At 37.3% G+C, this 19,600-nt stretch overlaps 2 protein-coding genes and 1 non-coding gene across 4 annotated transcripts; 2 read left to right on the forward strand and 1 right to left on the reverse strand.

Annotated features, from left to right (window-relative positions):
* Positions 1-3,025: 3,025 nt before the first annotated feature.
* Positions 3,026-3,098, reverse strand: TRNAE-CUC. The gene has a single exon. It is a non-coding gene; the product is annotated as a tRNA-Glu (tRNA).
* A 975-nt stretch (positions 3,099-4,073) lies between these two features.
* Positions 4,074-12,365, forward strand: LOC102701891 (serine/threonine-protein kinase BLUS1-like). Of its 2 annotated transcripts, none has more exons than XM_015834182.2 (16): positions 4,074-4,510; positions 7,429-7,683; positions 8,023-8,150; positions 8,254-8,295; positions 8,388-8,469; positions 8,780-8,848; positions 8,928-9,098; positions 9,177-9,242; positions 9,527-9,595; positions 9,673-9,801; positions 9,874-9,947; positions 10,573-10,673; positions 10,894-10,985; positions 11,483-11,544; positions 11,914-11,957; positions 12,054-12,365. In XM_015834182.2, exons 1-16 carry the CDS (start codon positions 4,310-4,312, stop codon positions 12,089-12,091), a joined length of 1,623 nt encoding a protein of 540 aa, XP_015689668.2. In that variant the 5' UTR covers positions 4,074-4,309; the 3' UTR covers positions 12,092-12,365. The 2 variants fall into 2 exon arrangements, with proteins under 2 accessions (XP_015689668.2, XP_015689669.2); XM_015834183.2 differs by having other exon boundaries at positions 9,886-9,947.
* A 1,330-nt stretch (positions 12,366-13,695) lies between these two features.
* Positions 13,696-17,714, forward strand: LOC102710845 (5'-deoxynucleotidase HDDC2). The gene is made up of 8 exons (XM_006646902.2): positions 13,696-13,948; positions 14,052-14,176; positions 14,289-14,326; positions 14,862-14,972; positions 15,673-15,752; positions 16,365-16,401; positions 16,716-16,757; positions 17,350-17,714. The coding sequence occupies exons 1-8, from the start codon at positions 13,745-13,747 to the stop codon at positions 17,409-17,411; spliced, it is 699 nt and encodes a 232-aa protein (XP_006646965.2). The 5' UTR covers positions 13,696-13,744; the 3' UTR covers positions 17,412-17,714.
* Positions 17,715-19,600: the final 1,886 nt, after the last annotated feature.

Genomic DNA, 19,600 nt, shown 5'->3' on the forward strand with positions numbered 1-19,600 from the left:
GTGAAGAGATTTCGCCGTCCGGGCGGTTTGCTTGTCGGTCGGCGCTGGGCCCGGCCTGTTCGGATTTTGGGCCCAGTCGAGGGTGGGTGGTCATGATCTCTCTCGGTCTCTCCCATTTGTGTGATGTGAGGCCCATTTAGGTCGTGTTATACTTCTAAACCATTAAACAAAGTTTTAATTAAAAATTAAAAAGTAAGAGATCTTTGTTTTAAATTTTGTAATATTTAATTCTAATATTTATATTAGTATATAGCTATTATAAAAGTTTATTGTAAATTCTATCATTTATAGTATTATATTATATAGCTATTATAGAAGTTAAATATTTTTTCATCCGTTCGTTGGTGGTAGGCAGGTCGATGTGGTCCGTCCACGTGTCCAGCAACGACCGGCAGCAAGGCCCAGTACTAGCATGGCCTATGGCGTTGTTGTTGTTGCCCAAGGCCGCGAGATCCAACGGCAGGCAAATTAATTAACAAAAGAAATGAAATAACGGTTTTGATGTATTTTTGTCGGCAGAAAATACCGAGGATACAACTTTGGATTGTTAGATGTGCTTTTTTTGAAATGCGGTGGGGAAAAATAACTTCTCGCATGGGTGGAGCCCCACCAATTCTTCAGCACGCCGATGACACCTTGCTACTACTAAAAGGCACTGCCCAGCAAGCAATTGCAGTAAAACAACTACTGAACTCCTTTGCAGTTTTCTCAGGATTGAAAATCAATTACCACAAAAACACCTTAGTACCAATCCATATGAACTCAACAGAAGCACAAGTGGCAGCACAAGTCCTATAATGTCCACTAAGTGAACTGCCATGTAACTACTTAGGACTACCACTGACCACAACCAAAATTTTCTACAACATGCTAATGCCAGTCATTGCAAAAATCGACAAGATGTTAGCCGGCTGGTTACCACTATCATCAAGAGGAAGAATAACAATGATAAACTCAATCATCTCAGCTGTACCGACATATTACATGTCATGTTGTTTATGGCCAGACAAATCAATTGACAAACTCAGAAGAGCTTTCTTATGGAAAGGTGAGAAAACAATCAAAGGAGGGCAATGCCTAGTCGCCTGGAAAACGGTTCTGTTATCTAAACAACAAGGAGGTTTAAGTATCAAAGATTTGAAGGCACGCAATATAGCACTGCTAATGAAAACTGTAAATAGGATCTTAACAGAAAGTGATCGATCACTAGGAAAGTGGTTCAAAGCCAAATACATGCAGAACAGTATACCAATGCAAGTGAAAAATACTGACACTCCTATTTGGAAATTGATGGATGCCAACATCCAAAGGCTAATCCCAGTCACAACAACCATATTGGGGAGAGGAAGCACAATACTATTCTGGAAAGATAACTGGACCAATAATAGACTCATGCACACCTTCCCTACTCTATTTTCATATGCAGTTGACAAAGATTGCACAGTTCTCTCACAATTTCAGAACCAGGCTTGGACCATCCAATTGCACCCAAACCTATCTACCCAAGCACAAACAGAGTTACAGGAACTATAACTCATCATCAATAACTACTATCCTGATGATTCAACTCCAGATTAAAGACAATTGCTACATCCCACCACACAGATAATAACTTCAAGTCTATACTATATGATAACCTACCATGGATCACTCTGGCACCCATCGAGATACATTTGGATTACTGTCATACCGAACACCTGCAAAGTCTTCCTTTGGCTAGCCTTCAAAGACAGATTAAACACAAACGCAAATAGGACAAAAAAGAAATGGAACGATAACCCGCACTGCGAGAACTCTGCCCGGCACTAGAAACAGCAGATCATATCATTCTCAGGTGCAAAGCAGCAACAGAACTATGGGCAACTCTACAACTATCAGAAAAAGCCAACACATCAATGTCGGTATGCAACTTTATGGATAGAATAATATAACAAAATAATGGATAGACAGGCATTGAACCCATATGGTTCGTAGCATGTGCATACATGCTATGGAGAATGAGGAACAAAAGAGTGTTTGAACAGCAAAGACAAACCATACCAGAAACACTGAGACAGATAAAAGAAACTATTGACTTATGGAGTCATCGTGCAAACAACTCAACCAGAAGGATGATGAACCAATGGACTGTTCGGGACCTCTAAAATTTGCAAGCTTTCTTCTTCCTTTTAAATTTTTGTTACTTTATTTATGTACCTGAAAGAAGCTGGAAACTCTTCTTTCCCTGTACGTCCCCCCACCCTCCCCCTTCTGTACTTCAACTTGTAACACCACCCCATTTTATTGAAATGGATACAAGGTAGAGCCTCTTCTACCTTCTTATTCAAAAAAAAAATTAACTAAGACTTCGCGTGCAAAAGCGTGGGTCAATAACCAGCTGCGTCAAGCTGGTACGTTATCCGTGCGCGCGGTAATAATATTTTATTGAAAGTATCGTTAGCATCTTATTAATATTTTATGTATATATCATCCTTTCAGTTACTACATATAGCTAACGTAAGGTAGTGTTTAGATTGAGAAAAATTTTGGAAGAAGTGTCACGTCAAATGTTTGACCGGATGTCGGAAGGGGTTTCGGACACGAATGAAAAAACGAATTTCACGGCTAGGCTAGAAACCGCAAGACGAATCTTTTGAGCCTAATTAATCAGTCATTAGCACATGTTGGTTACTGTAGCACTTATGGCTAATCATGGACTAATTAGGCTTAAAAGATTCGTCTCAAGATTTCTTACATAACTGTGCAATTAGTTTTTTGGTTTATCTATGTTTAATGCTTTATTTAGGTGTCTAAAAATTCGATGTGATGTTTTTGGGAAATTTTTTTGGAACAAGGCCTAAGTGGTTAATATATGAGTCCTACTCATTTTTTCTTTTAAAAAAAGAAGAAAAAAAAGTAGAGAAGGATGATGACATATGCATCCATTTTGTTACTTATCTCCATGTTGGTGCTTTATTACATGGATGCCATGTTAGCATAGACAAAACCACCTTGCAAAGAGGGGGATGCCAAATGACAAAAAAGTTTCCGTTGCCGGGACTCGAACCCGGGTCTCTCGGGTGAGAGCCGAGTATCCTAACCAGCTAGACTACAACGGATTCATGCACACAGGAAACACTTTTCTTATATGACTAATGCACTGGCATTACTTGGTGAAGACCACGAGCTGTAGTTCACTTTAGACGTGTTGCCGCAGTACATGTATATATACACACATGCATCAAAGCTGATGACTAATTAGGAACAATTTTATCATTTAATGAAATACCAAGAAATATAGTATAAAAATTCGGTAGCTTCGAGATATTAGGTATCAGAAGTTATCAGATATTTACGCTTAGAATTTATCCTCTGCTTAAAATTCGTTAACTGCGTGTACTTTATGGAGAAACGTAAAATTTCTCATCAATTAAACCTAGCCGATCATCTGAAATTGGGTGAAGAATACGGAGGGCATGCGTGCACCAGCACAAGATCAGCTCACTAGCTCCATCGATCAGTAGTACAGATCGGTGCGTGTCACGGGAAATATGTAATTGGACGGCGATCTTTTGATCTCTCGTTGCCCGTGAATCCCATTTTTTTTATGGAAATTAGCCGGATATTAAAAGCTAGCGGCTCCTTTCCGTTGATAGCTCCAACTCATTCATGCCATCCATATTAAAGCGAGGGGAAATGAGATATGAAAGAAATTAACGTGTGGTGCATTGCCCGTATTAATTTATAGGACAAAATTTTGTTGCCAATTAATTAATAGTGGTGCCAAGAGAAAAAATTTCGATCAGCCAAATCTTCGTTCAAACATGGCACTCTAAATTTTTGAATCAAAACAAGCCATGCATACCATAGCGTTATGCATATGAATATAGCTTTTGTAATATTTTTGAAAAAGTAACTTGAGATATTATATTCTTCAGTATAAAATTTTGGTACTCATATAATATATCTTAATTAAGATATCATAATTTTGCACTAAAATTTTTAATATCTCAGAGCACGTGGTAAAAAAACTCATATGAATATCTCTCGTCCTTGATGCGCGCGGGCGTCGGCGACGCCTCCTCCTTCCTTCCTTCCTCCGTCCACCACCGTGCGCGCCTCCCCCTGATCCCCTTTCTCGATCGCCACCACCTCGCCCAAATCCCACGCGAAAAAGGCCACGATTCGTGATTTTTTAGATTTAGATCGACCGATCGATCGCTCCCTGACGACGGTCGGGCCGGCCGGTCGATCGATCGATCTCCCCATGGCCGGGATGAGCTATAGCTAGCTAGGCTGTGGATCGATTGGTCTGGACTGATCCAAATCAATGGAGAAGGGGAAGCGGCGGGCGGTGGCGGCGGCGAGGACGAAGAGGGAGTTCCCCATCCGGGCGGAGGACTACGAGCTGCTCGAGGCGATCGGGGACGGCGCCACGGCCGTCGTGCACCGGGCCCGCTGCCTGCCGCTCGCCGGCGAGGTCGTCGCCATCAAGATGATGAACATGGCGCAGCGCTCCGAGGCCGACGTGGTACGTACGCCCGATCCGCCTCCGTCCATGCATCATGCATGCATGCATGCATCCATGCCAACCGAGCGATGATTACCGCCGTGATGTGGTTCAATTCTCTGAAGCGTCTATGGATCATAGATGCCCATGGTTTTAGTCCCAACTATATATCTGGAATCATATAGTATATGCAAACTTAACTAACAAATTATATTAATCCACAAGTTTATATTGCTATAAGTAGCTGAGTGTTACTATAAGATTCGCTCTATCTAGGTTAATTTTATGTCGTGTAATCTAAGTGGGGAGATGTTTTCCACTTCACCTAAGCCATAAACAATTTTGGGGAGGCCTTAGGTTTATGTTTACTTAACAACTGCCCCCTCCATTTTTTTTCCTACATTTGACTATTTACTTATTCAAAAAATTATATAATTATTAATTATTTTGTTATGGTTTGATTTATTACTAAATTAATTTTAAGAATAACTTTTGTATTTTTCATATTTACACAAAAAAATTTAAATAAGATGATCGATCAAACATGGATACAAAATTCAACAACATAAAAAACAAGGAATAAATGTTTCTAGAACACCTTCACATCTATACTCCATTAAAACAACATCTAACAGTGGTGGCAGTCATATACCCCATTGCAGTTTTTTATCACTACTACATAAAACCCGGTAGGTGCCGGTTGGGAATCCCAAATAGGTGAAGGATTCACAACTGACAGAAAAATAACGATACCTATAAGGAGAAATTGAACCGGCACTTATGTAGTTATACCAATACAAAATTTTGGCTCAAAAAACATTAATTCATTAGCACAACCATCAATCCAATAACAATAGATACCCTAAGATTAAAAGGTTTCCAAGAACATCGAAGAAAATATTTTGGCAACAGTAATTATTCGAAGACAACAAAAAATGCAAATGAAATAGATGAATTAGACCTCCTCCTAATCCCCATCAAAGCAGATGAAGCGAACAATCTTCTCATCCACATCAAAGCAGATGATGCAGGCAACACATGTCCTCCTCACCAGCTTCACCAAAACCACGGGCCCTGCCATTATTGCCACCACCACCGTGTCCCTCTTCTTTGGCGGTCTCCCCCTCCTCTTCACCCACCACCATCATCACCTCGGTCCATGGATCATCGACTACAGTCCCTTAGGGGGCCGCTCCACTATCGGTGGGTGCTTCCAAATAGGCGCACACATATAGAACATAGTGAGATATTTCAGCTCTACCCTCAAAATTTGCCAACAAATTGCAGAGAGTGAAGGTGTGCTCACTAGAGAGAGAGGATGTGCTGAGACCAGTAGGATGATGGCGACATTGCTCATGGGGTGGGATCCATGGTGCTTGGTGCAGGTGGTGGGTGAGCTCGTGAAGAGAAGCGAGGGGCGGCAGGTGAGAGAGAGCTCGCGAAGATGCCGAGGATGAGGGGATAAGGCAGAGGAGAGGATAAGATTGTCTTGGTGGGGTGAAAAAGACACCCACGCCTAATTGGCTTGGCTTGTTTCTTAAGAGTCTTGGTTAATTAAAGAGAATATCTAAAAAATGTATTAACAAACGTCTAAGTCTAAGTGGCATCGACGAATACGAGTTCTAAGAAATATCATTGTACAAACAAATTTGTCTGAGAAATGTCATTGTCGTTAGAGTTTCGTCTATTTTTGTCGTTAAATACATTGTTCATGCCATAGCACTTAACGGGAAAAAATAACGGAAACCCTAACGACGATGGTATTTTTAGATAAATTCATTTGTATGATGATATTTTATAGAACTCACCCTCGTCGATGAAATTTCTTAGAATTAAGTGTTTGTTAATGACATTTGTTAGATTTTCTCTTAATTAAATGGCCAACACTTATAATATATTAAATATATCGGTTATTTGAAAAACCAACATTAAACTGTCAGCTATAATAGGTTCTTTTAAAAATCCCACATCAATTCTATCGATGTCGGATTTTCTTAGGTACCTATTCTCATTTTTTTTTACCCTCCAGATACGAGGAACGGTCAATAGGTACTGGTTTTACAGGAACTGACACCTATTTGGCTATCATCTATTAAGGGTTCAGCAGTAGTAGTGTATATATTAACCCATAGACTTCTAAGGGCACCTCCAATGCAGATGTTTAGTGAGGTACTTAACAAAATAATTAAGCTAAACACTATATGAGAAGCTAAGCACTATATGAATACTCATATAGTGCTTAACTTAATTATGTTGTTAAGCACCTTACTAAGCATCCTGCATTGGAGGTGCTCTAACAATACTTAATAGCTAAATCAAAGTGGATAGTCACGTATAAAATTAACTAAGATGTGTATTCTCTATAACAAGAATGTGTGGAAACTTATTTCATGATAACTATGTTTTTATTTACTTTAATCAATATTATTGTTGTTTTCTTTTAGCCTTAACAAACTCACTAGCATTTAGCTAATATGAGTATCACTAAATTGGCCGCATTGCTACGTGCATCATACTTTCTCTCTCTCTCTTCTCTCTCTCTCAAAAATGGTGGTGTTAGCATGGATACATATCAAGCTCGATGATGTACATGAAGATTTTTTTTTGAACAAGTAGAAATATCCAATTTGTCTAAGTAAGCCATATAAACAACTCTTTAATTTGTCTAAGTAAACCTTAAATTCATGATTTGGGGTTTTTCCTCATTGTAGTTTATTTTTCAGTCTTTGTTTTTAGATCGCTAGGAACACATATAAAAATTCAAATTAGAAATTATTTTTCATTTCCAAACATGATGTTTCGCTTTTTCCCTAAAAGCGAAAAGATGGCCTCAAAAGTCCATACCCCTAGATGCATAGTGGGCAAGCATGAATTTTGTGAACATATTACCCGTTCATAGTATCGAAAGATCCATATTAATTGTTCTTTATCTTGTGCAGATCCATGCCTCAGAGGAAGTTAAAACCATGAGCACAATTGACCATGATAATCTTCTTGGTGCATATTGTTCCTTCACAGAAGGTGAAACCTTATGGATTGTTATGCCTTATATGGCTGGTGGTTCATGCTTTCACTTGATGAAATCTTCATATCCAAAAGGGTTTGACGAAAAGTTTATAGCATTTGTTCTACGTGAAACATTAGAAGGATTAGCATACCTCCATCGCTATGCACTTGTACATCGTGATGTAAAGGTATGGATGTTTACATACATAGTTAGATAAATACTTTATTAGTTAATACTACCTCCGTTTACATAATATAAGATGTTTGACTTTTTTGTTGCAACGTTTGATCATTCGTCTTATTCAAAAATTTTGTATAAATATAAAAAATGATAAGTCGTGCTTAATGTTCTTTTGATAATAAAGTAAGTCATATGCAAAATAAATGATATTTTCATATTTTTTCGAATAAGACAAACGATCATGCAAGAAAAAAGTCAAACATCTTACGTTATGAAACAAGAGAAATAGTTTATAAGACCAATATGTGCCATGGTAACACAATATATACTTCATATGCGAACATAGGCTGGCAATATACTCCTTGATGAACATAAAGGAGTGAAACTTGCTGATTTTGGGGCCTCGGCTAGTCTTTATGATCCAATGATTAATAGACATGGTAAAAGAAAGACTCTCGTGGGGACTCCTTGCTGGTAATTTCTAAATATATAAAATAATCACATGTGAATCTTAAACTACCCAAGACATTTATTTTTTTTACTTCTAATATACTGTTCATTTTATTTCTTCCTTTAGGATGGCACCTGAAGTCATGGAGCAAAAGGAATATGATATCAAGTACTTATATTTTGGTTATTGACTTGTCATCTTTCAAATAAGGATGTGTGTTTTATGTTTATATTTTTGAATAAAACAAAAGTCAATTGTAGGGCAGACATATGGTCTTTTGGGATAACTGCACTTGAATTAGCTCATGGTCATGCACCTTTTTCTACTCAACCTCCAGCAAAGGTATTGCTCTCTCATTACTTAAATATTTGATGCCATTGACTTTTTATACACGTTTGACTTTTATTCAAAAAATTTACATAATTATTAATTATTTTTATATCATTTCATTTATTGTTAAATATACTTTTATGTATATATATATACCTTTACATATTTGACAAAAAAAATTAAATAAGACAATCAGTCAAACATTTATAAAAAAAATCAACGGCATCAAACATTTAGGGACGGAAGTAGTATTTGTATATTCTAACTTTATTTTTTTCATCGTGGCATGATAACCTAATGGCTTTTATCCCATATTGTATAGGTGTTTCTCCTGACGTTGCAACATGCTCCTCCATCACTTCACAACACGAAGGATAAGAAGTTTTCAAAGGTTTATAAATCATTACATGGTGGCTCAATACATACATCTTTAACTATATTAACTTATTTTTACCTTTTTTTTGTTACAGTCCTTTAAACAAATGATTGCCACTTGTTTAATAAAAGATCCATCAAAAAGGCCAACCGCACAAAATTTGTTACAACTCCCATTTTTCAAAAAGGTTAAGTTTGAAGAAAATATTTTGAAATGCATGCTAAATAAGTTGCCATCATTGGGCGCTCGAATGATAAGCATAAAGGTATGAAATCTACACGTCATATCATAGTTAAATTTTTGTCCTGTAGCAATATAAAAACATATCGGTTATTTTTTGTAGGAAAATGAAGCAAAGCTGCAGGCTGAGAAAAAACCTCTTGATAAGATCAAAGAGAAGGCATCACAGGTTTTTTAGTACTAAAAATATATGTTACAATTTTTCTTACACTAACAACATTGGTATAACAAATGCATTTTGTCTACTTTTCATCTACTGGTGCAATAACTATATTTGTTCACACCTATAAGTTGCATTTTGCTAATAGACCTAATGCCTGCAACTAAATTGTTTTTAAGACTAATTTTCCGAAAGCATGCTGTTATATGGTTTTTTATTATGATTACCAACATATATATTATCTAGAAACTTAAACTATTGATTCACTCGATGAACACTTTTTTGATGTACAGGATGAGTATATGAGAGGAGTTAGTGAGTGGAACTTTGATATAGAAGCATTAAAGGCACAAGCTGCATTGGTATGAGTATAATATTTTGTAAACATTTTAGCAACTTTTTAATGGTTAATTATATATATTTTTTGAACAATGTTTAGTACCCGGACGAGAATGCTAGCTGTGAAGATGACTATTTGCGTTTTCTTTTTGAACTTGACACTATTTGTGAAAGTGCCCCTATACAAGATGTTCAAGCACAAAATTTGTCTAAGGATGAAATTGAAAAGGTAATTCTATTCTTGAGATTTAGTTGATTTTAATTTATTTAGTGACTCTGCTAATATATTTTTGAAACAAAGTTACATTTTCAGAACGAAAGCAATGGAAGTACAAGAAATCAAAACTCAGTAGACACGACACCTGTACTTCAAAGGTTCATAATGGCTTTGATTTTTCTTGCATACTGTTTTTTTTTCTTTATACAATAATCATTTTCAAAAAAGTTATGCGGATCATTTCACAATAATAGATGGTGCACATATTGGTTCTTCAACAATAATGCTCAAGTTTAGTGCCACCTAATCTTTTTTTTCTAAGTTTCTTATATTATTGATGGAGCAACTCTCATAGAAATGTATTGTTTGGTAGTTTGTCTATTAATGACTGTTTTATTATGTCATTGCACTCTACTTATATTGCGAATAAGTTTACTCCCTCCATTTTATAATGTAAGATGTTTGACTTTTTTGTTTGTAATATTTGACCATTCGTTTTATTCAAAAAATTGTAGAAATATTATTTATTTTGCTTATGACTTACTTTATTATCAAAAAAACTTTAAGCATGACTTGTTATTTTTTATATTTGTACTAAACTTTTAAATAAAATAAATGGTCAAACGTTGTAACCAAAAAAGTTAAATATCTTACATTATGAAACGGAGGTATTACCATTTTGGTTAGACGTGATTTATCTAGAAATGCTTCTATGAGATTAAGATCTAATCACATACATATAAAGGCTTAATACATTATATCTAACTTAGTTGTTTTTGTCAGTGTGAAACAACTTGAGAATAGAGGAAACCCTAATGGTTTCGTGCGCCACGAGTCATTTCAACTTCGATCCAAATCCCCAGCTAAGCAAATCACAAGAGCAGGCATGTTTTTTGTAGTTCTTGACCCGAAATAAAAACATGATGTTGATATGCATAGTAATAGCTTTTAAACTAGGTTTTTCTTTTGTAATTATTTATTATCATACATATCTGTTTATTCTTATTGTTCTACACATTTTAATTTTTGCCTTTTAAATATATTATGATAATTGGATTAATTTGCACTTATTAAAGCAAGGTACGAATGATTTATCTTTTGCAGTCTCCAATTGCGCGGATTTTGATGAATATCTCAAATCAGCCATTCAAAAAGGTCGTTTTAAAGTAACAGTGGAAGGTGCTGAGGTTGAGAAGGTAGTATTCCTATATCTAATCAAGTTTATATAGCACATCATTTATGATGTGTTCACTGCATGATGTTTTCACTGCTTATAAATCTAAGTTTTCCATTTGTTTAAGAAACAACATTATCTACTATGGTACTCCTCAGAATTAGCTTATCTCATAATTATAAATTTTTGTTAGCAATAATGTTTAATTTCATTTCTCTTAGAGTTTCAATTTTTTTTATAGAGTATATTCCCATAGTTGAAAAATACTATCAAGTATCCTGTCTTCTTTCATGCACACTTCTCAAGTTATTCAATGTCATAATCTTTAGTTTTGTTTTATTCAGTTCTTATGATTAACTACATTTTTGGTTTGTAACTTAAACATATCTATTCTCAATATAGTTAAGCATTGCATTATAGGGTAGGCATATGTACCAATACATGTGCAACTATGTTGTTAAGAATTGAGAGGAACATTTTGTTTTAAAAGTAAGTACATGTAATATTCTTATGTGGCAGATGGAGGCGGCTACACCAAGAGAAAAGGAATTACTAGAACAAATTGCTAGTTTGGAGCGAATGTACGCACGCTATTTTCTCCACTCGCTAGTTGAAACATCTTTCACCATCTAAACACGTACTCTTTCCGTCCATAAATGTTTGACACCGTTTACTTTTTTATATATGTTTGACTATTCATCTTATTCAAAAAATTTACATAATTATTAATTATTTTTATATCATTTTATTTATTGTTAAATATACTTTTATATATGCATATATAGCTTTACATATTTTTTTAAAAAATGAATAAGACGAATTGTCAAATGTGTATAAAAAAATCAGCTGCGTTAAATATTTAGGGACGTGGGAGTAGCTCTCTAGTTTGAAGTTGAAGTAGCTTATTTGTTTATAAAGTTTTTTTTTGTTGTAATGATCTTCCTTTGTAGGCTCCATGATAGCCAAGATGAGGTTCAACGGCTTAGAGAAAAGGGTAATTGTATAGTTCTCTTAAAATTGAACTTTCTCACAGAGTAATAGATTTACTTAAGATTCATAGCCTATGTCTGGTTCCACATGTTATTTGCAGAGATAAAGGGAGCAATGGCATGCCAACAACTAGAATAGCAAAGTGCAAGAGCAAGCCAAGTTTGGAAAAAAAACTAGTCCAGATGTTTCTATCTTGTTAGGAGGTTCTTGACATAACATTGAGCAATGCCAAAGATTTTAGTTGTGATGAGTGTGTAGTTTTCATAAAACATTGGCATATTACTCAATTATAAATGTAGTTTACCTACTATTTGTTGTGTCCAAATTAATTAGTAGTGTATCCTCGTAGTGCAATTTGGTGTTTATGATCATTGATCAACCACATGGCTAAAATGGAAAATATGTTGAAGGCTATCTGGTTTACCTGTTAATGGTACATGCATGTAGCACTATGATTTGTATCACTGGATATGCATGCATCATTACAGTACAGCTTACTCGTGAACGGAGTTTGAATTTTCTTGAAACAAACATTTGATAATTAAATTGGTTCCATCCGGAAAACTACTATTTTCTCAAAATGATTTAATTTTATAGAAATCTAAGATGTTTTCTATTATTTTTTCTGCTATATATGCAATCTCCTTTTGTCTACATAGTCCAATAATATACCCTGTACAGTGCTCCCAAGTAATCCATAGTGTGTATCTCAAATGTTGCAAGTTGCAATATTCCACGACTCTGCGTATTCGATAGGTGGGAAAAATTAAATGAGAGTGAAATCCAACAATCAAGACTAAAAAATTTTATGTTAAAAATTTGGTTAGCATAGTATGATATTTAAGAGCATACAATTCGGTTGGTACCAATGTGTGCTGAGAGTAAATCCACAGGAAAGAATACAAAGATCTGTATATTGGTTATGTCCTCCTGATATTGGATAATAGCCCTAATACAATCGATACAAGTATGTTTGACTTTTTGTAGGTAGGTGCTCCTCGATTTTGAATTTTGGTGCCTTGTGTATTTCTTATGCCGTGTTGCCTACCTTGGGTTTTTTATTTATATTGTTGAATCCTTCTTTCTCATAGTAGGACTCAAGCATTATCCTGCCAAATCTCGTTTATAAATCATGACATGGACAAGACTAAGGGAAAGACACGTCCCGATACAATTGCGTCCGACTATAAGTCACGCAGATCATCGTGCAAAGCTGATGAGATAGTATGTGGTATTTCAACGTATACCTGATAACTTGAATATAGTAGTTATTCATTCCTATAACAATGGCACCTAACCTCCGTTGCCGGAGTCCTGGTCGAACTCCTCACGGCCCCGGTCCGCCCACTCATCCTTAACACCGTATCCACCAATGGCATACGACGACAACGCCCGTGCTAATTATAGGGAAAATGAGTAAAATCAGAGAGAAAAATGAGTAAAATCAGAGAGGAAAATTTTAATAAATCTGAAAAACGGAAGAAAATACAACCAACGTAGGGAAAAAATGGGTAAAACCGGAGGTGCGGATAAGTGATAAAAAAATACAGGGAAATGGAGAAAAAACGTGGGGAAAATGAGAAAAAAAAAACGCAAGAAATGATTGGGAAACGGGCCATGCCCGTGTAGGGCGTGCCATGCGTGGGCCGTGATGGCACGGGCCCAGGCCCGTTTGGGCATCGAAGCGTGAATCCATGGGGACCTCTCGCCGCGGGCGGCCACCACCACCACCGCCGCTCCGCCATTCGCGGACCTCACGCTCCCTCCCCCTCTAAAACAAATACGCCACCCATGGGTGGGACCCGCGCCCTTCCTCTCTCTTCCCTCCTCGCCGCCGCCGCCGCCAAATCCCCCCTCCCCCTCCTCCGCCGCCACCACCACCACCGCCTCGCCGCCTCCATGTCGTCCTCCTCCTCCCCCTCCTCCCCCGCTCCCCCGGCTCCGGCCTCCGCCTCCTCCGCCATCGACTTCCTCACGCTCTGCTACCGCCTCAAGGTGACGCGCCACCGCCGCCGCTTCCCTCTCTCTCTCTCTCTCTCGCCATCTGCCTCTATGTATGCTTGTGACGCTGTTGTTTTGCTGGTGGGTGGGTGCGCAGACGACGAAGAGGGCCGGGTGGGTGAGGCGCGGGGTGCAGGGGCCCGAGTCCGTCGCCGACCACATGTACCGCATGGGCGTCATGGCGCTCGTCGCCGCCGACCTGCCCGGCGTCAACCGCGACAGGTGCGCCGCCTGTTCGTGCCATCTCCTCTTTTTTTTTTTTTTTTTTGCTTCTAGCGTCATGTATTTTGTAATAACTGTAGCGGGTTTCATTGTTTTTTCTTCTGTATTGCAGGTGCGTCAAGATGGCGATCGTGCACGACATAGCCGAAGGTATCTATCCCTGAAGCATCTATGTTTGCTTCAATGGGATATGTGAGATGTGCGTCGGTGAATCGTGTTAGAAATGGGGATGTGATTTATGCGCAATATGGGATGCCGTTTCTCCACGATCCATGAATTGTGCTGAAATGGGGATTCGGTTTATACATTTGGAGGAGTAGGATGTAGCATTTAAGTGCTAATACTGCTGTGCTTATTTCTATTATGCCTTACATAAATTTGGTAGGGTGATGATGTGTTGCCTGCATAGTTACTTGATGGCAATTGAAATTTATGTAACATGTGATAGATTTGTGAAAACATATTTTGACATTTTCTAGTTTTGCTAGTTTCAGCGCCATGGGCCATGACTCTCTTGTGTATTTGCACAAACTTTGTCGTAGCTGCATGTGCATTTTCCATGTTATATGCAAGTCTAATGGCACTAATATTTATTTTCTTTATTCCCAAAAACTTTGGTAAGGATTGGATGTAAAGCTGTTGGGTTTGTTTTCTTGCTTAAACTTTGTTTTCCGCTGTTCTCCAGCTATTGTTGGTGACATCACCCCTTCAGATGGTGTGCCGAAGGAAGAGAAGAGCCGCAGAGAGAAAGAAGCATTGGATCATATGTGCAGTTTGCTTGGTGGTGGTTCAAGAGGTAATTACACAGCATACAAAACCAACACATTAACATTATTTGCCTTACGAGTAGTCTGCTTCAATTCCATTGACATAATTTACTTATATCTACCAGATGTGTTTATTTAAAGTAACTGCGATGCTATCATAAATTGCTCCAAGCTTCTTGGTGACTGCAAAGTGTAAATAATAGGCTAAAGTTGCCATCAAGCTGATATGAAAGTTCCGCTTAATGCCTTATTCTGTACTGTGTTTGGAAGCCCAGCGAGAAGACCAGATAGAACAAAATATGGATGTATATATCTATTCAAAATGCCGCATTGTATTAAATGCTAAAAGTATTGATCCCAACTCAAATGTATTGTTAGGCTTGAACACATCATCCTTTAACAACCAATCGAGCTTATCGTCAGGGAATTTCTTATTTTTGCCATCAGGAAAATAGTTCAGGACCTACAGATCCACTAAATAGGTTCTGTTCTCACACTCTGGAACTTGATGCTTAAGTTATTGGACAATCAGAGATCACCCATAGTTACGTACCTTACGAAACACTTTGATACCAAGAGCAACTGCCATTTGGAGAACTTGCTCTTGCTGGGAGCAAGATAGTAAAATGTATGTTGTAAAGGACTGAATGAAGAGTAATGGACATATAGTGTTGCTCTTTGTCCTTCAACATTTGATTTGATAGGCATTGTCTGTGTCATTTTATTCAGCTGAAGAAATCCGTGAACTTTGGATGGAATATGAACAGAATGCCACTTTGGAAGCAAAGGTTGTGAAAGATTTTGACAAGGTACAGTTTTTTGTCCAGATATGTAATTATTTTATCCTCCTTGCTGTTATAGATGTCTAATAAGTGCCCCTTGGGGATTACCAACCCCTGCATGTCACTTCCCTTCACTTGCACTATCAACTGCTAGTTTGGTGACACATGTCTTCACTCTTTCTTTACACCCCCATCTTTTCGTTTCTGCTTATGCTTATAAGCCGAAATTTAAATTTTTAGCCTTAAATTTGAAGTTGATTTTGAGATTTTTTTTTTCATCGTAGTTTATTTTTCAATCTTGGCTTTTAGATCGCTAAGAACATGTATATAAAAGTTTTATTCACAAATTATTATTCTTTCTGCAAATATGTCGTTTAGTTTTTTAAGTAAAAAAGCCAAATGATCACCCAAGACAAGTTATTTAAGGAGACAAGGAGAAATACTCACATGATTGGCATCATCTGTTCCAGGCTATCAGTGCTATCAGGTGTCAGAAGCAATGTCACAGTTTAAAATATTCTTAACTTAGTTGGGTGCTAGTGACAATTGAGTAAATCCCTCAAGGGACTTGACATTGGATCTAATGTTTTCCTTAAACATAGAAATAAGATTTGTTTCTTCTTTCTGTTCTGTTTTCAGGTTGAGATGATTCTTCAAGCACTGGAGTATGAAAAGGGTAAGCTCATATTTGCTTTTTGAATATTTCAATATATCTAGAATAATCTTTTTTCCTATGTACAATAGCTATGAAATACAATGTTATTAAATACATTTCTCAGATATTCTTGTTGAGATACAATGGTCACGGAAGGATAGATCAGTTATTGTATATCTTTTGTATCGTTGCTTTGTTGAACCTTAGCATACTCTACATAGTGCACAAAGTGATAGGCACCCAGAAGTCAGATCTTTATTGTGCATTTGTGCACCTTTATTGACATTAACGGGTTTCACAGCATCAGTAATGCCTATCTATCTGAAATTTTGCAGAGCAAGGGCTGGACCTAGAAGAGTTTTTCCAGTCAACAGCAGGTATGATATGTTCGGGTTTTCTCTTTCTCAAATTCTGTTATTTAGCTTGCATGAGCATTCAGTATACTCGAGTGAACCCTGCAAAACTATCTTGTTCAGAATATATCACTACATGCTTGCAGTGGTTGTTGTTTGATACTCCAGAGTAGCGTGCCCTAAGGTGTTTTTTTTCTCATGAATTACTATGGGCCTGTTTAGTTCCCAAATTTTTCCCTCCAAAACATTACATCGAATCTGTGGACACCTAAATAGGCATTGAACATAGATGAAAAAAATAACTAATTGCATAATTAGAGGAGAAATCGGGAGACAAATCTTTTGAGCCTAATTAGTTCATAATTAGCCATAAGTGCTACAGTAACCCATATATGCTAATGACGGATAAATTAGGCTCAAAAGATTTGTCTCGTGGTTTGGCGAGGTATAAAATTCATTTTTTTATTCGTGTCCGAAAACCATTCTGACATCCGGTCAAACGTCCGACGTAACACCCAAAACCGTTCTCACAGTTTCTTGTACTTGCTCTTACTTTCCAACTTTTTTCCATAACAATAATTTGACCATTTAACCTATTTTCGGTATTCTGTTGCAGGGAAATTTCAGACGGACGTTGGAAAGGCATGGGCGGCAGAGGTCGCATCAAGAAGAAAGTGAAAGTAACCGATCACATGACAATTGACAAGTCCTCTTCTGGTGTTTCTTTTCCAATATAACCTTGAGGTTTCTGTTAAACTTCACGCTTGCAGAGTTTGTTAGCTCTGGGCCATTTGGACTTGATGCTTAGAGCTTGAGAATTGAGATCAGCTGGTCTCAAAGGCTAGTTATTTTTGCTGAAACTGGGTGTGTCAAGAGCCCAAGAGCATGTAAAATCACTAGGAAAGCCGCATGGCCATCCTCGTTGTTGTGATGTAAAATCAACTAATCCAGTTGTTATGGCAATCGAGTTCCATCGTCTCAGCTGATGCTATCTGAATCGCTGTTTTCATTGAGATTATGGAAGGCATTAACGGTGACCTAGTACTGATTTGGTTCTCTACCCTACCAAACTTTGATTTTGTGCTAGATGAAACAAATGTGGATATTATTTTCATGAAAATATATAATGGAGGGTTGGATCACAAAATAAACTGATGGTATCACTTGATTTTAGGCATGCTATGTGGCTGACAATGCAGATTAAGCGTGTGATTAACCCTAACGCCCGACCGGCCACAACACCTCGTGTGCAGAGACGCTAACAGCTGAAAAGTGAAAGCTACGTAGAGTTAAACATGGACCAGCGAATGATAATATCTGTGTACTGTATCATCACTCTCGGGCCTAGTTTAGTTTCTAAAAATTTTCCAATAAAAACATCATATCAAATCTTTGATATCTAAACATAATATTAAACATAGATGAAACGAAAAACTAATTACACAACTATGTGAGACATCATGAGACGAATCTTTTGAGCCTAATAAGTCTATGATTAGCCACAAGTGCTACAGTAACCCGCATACGCTAATGACGGATTAATTAGGCTCAAAAGATTCATCTCACGGTTTCTAAACGAACCGTGAAAATCGTTTTTTATCAAAAACTCCTTCCGACGTCCACGTCCGATCAAAACGTCATGACAACCAAAATTTTTATTTACCAGCTAAACACCCCCCAAATTGTATCAATCACTGTTCACCAGGGTGCCTGACAGTGACGACGACGCAGGTGCCACATCGATCGATCTGTTTGCTTCGAAAATACAGTGACCGATGGATGGATTAACTGAGAAGGAAGTGTCAGTGACAGTGACAGTGACAGTGACAGTGACTGTGAAGACGGCACGACCGGTTAATCTCAAAACACTTGGACGTTCGGAGATGTTATTACTGTGTGCAGCGATGTGTATTATCTCTATCTCTGCTTGTTATCATGCCCTTGTTCCAAATACTGTTCAGCCTTTCATTAGCAAGAAGACGTTTTCTGCTGTCCAATGTCAATTCATGCTTTTCCCGGGTCTCTGTCACTCCAATTTTTTTGTTGTGGAGAACGATTTGGGACCAAAATAGTACTAGTAATCAACTCTAAGTCATCTCTTCTCTAAATGTAAGTACATAGGGCATTCTCAAGTGCAGAAATGACCTCTTTTTTCAAGACTGGTTACTACTACTATGTCCATGTTGGTTGAAAAAAATAGTCATATAATTTTTTTGGGGTACTAGTACATCTTTTTCTCTGTAAGGAGAAACTAGTTAAAAACCTTTGATCTGATGAAGTATAAATGGCTTGATTTCCTTTCTTCTGGTCTAAAGTAGGGAGATTGGCTACATGTGTTTTTTTCAATCTCCTCGTGTATCATCACTCCTACCCCTAATGCAAAATTAACTATGCATGTCTAGCCATGGTAGTCACTGTCCTATAAAGTCAAATTTGGTTTAAATAATTTTGGATGGGCATGCATGTTAGGGTTTTGTCGGCATAATAATTAGTTATTTTTTTTCAAATCGACACGACACGTATACGGACGTCACACACATAACCACGGATATGTTTCTAACACATGTTTAAAAAGGTAGAGGTCAATTATTAGTTACTTACATCTATATTCTTACTGATGTTACAACTGCACGAGCATAATATTTATAGCATCAAGATTGAAACTTGTGGATGGAGTCTGACATATGACAATGTATGTTGTTGGTTACTGGTTAGGCTTGACCAAATTAATTAACTTACACATTTAACTATTTATTTTTTGAAAACTACACATTAAACTAATTATCAGAAACTTGAACCAAAACCATCCACTTCAATCGATCAACTAGCATACATAATTTTACAATTTTGTATGCGCATGTGTGTTT

The sequence above is a fragment of the Oryza brachyantha genome, chromosome 2 (genome assembly GCF_000231095.2).
Source record: "Oryza brachyantha chromosome 2, ObraRS2, whole genome shotgun sequence".
NCBI lineage: Eukaryota > Viridiplantae > Streptophyta > Magnoliopsida > Poales > Poaceae > Oryza > Oryza brachyantha.

Excerpts from the sequence above, each read along its gene's own strand:
- LOC102701891 (XM_015834182.2), top strand. The coding sequence starts at position 4,310 with ATGGAGAAGGGGAAGCGGCGGGCGGTGGCGGCGGCGAGGACGAAGAGG. Across the intron at positions 7,684-8,022 it reads TTGTACATCGTGATGTAAAG|GCTGGCAATATACTCCTTGA; the intron begins GTATGGATGTTT and ends ATGCGAACATAG. Across the intron at positions 8,296-8,387 it reads CAAAAGGAATATGATATCAA|GGCAGACATATGGTCTTTTG; the intron begins GTACTTATATTT and ends AGTCAATTGTAG.
- LOC102710845 (XM_006646902.2), top strand. The coding sequence starts at position 13,745 with ATGGGTGGGACCCGCGCCCTTCCTCTCTCTTCCCTCCTCGCCGCCGCC. Across the intron at positions 14,177-14,288 it reads CCCGGCGTCAACCGCGACAG|GTGCGTCAAGATGGCGATCG; the intron begins GTGCGCCGCCTG and ends TCTGTATTGCAG. Across the intron at positions 15,753-16,364 it reads TTGTGAAAGATTTTGACAAG|GTTGAGATGATTCTTCAAGC; the intron begins GTACAGTTTTTT and ends TTCTGTTTTCAG.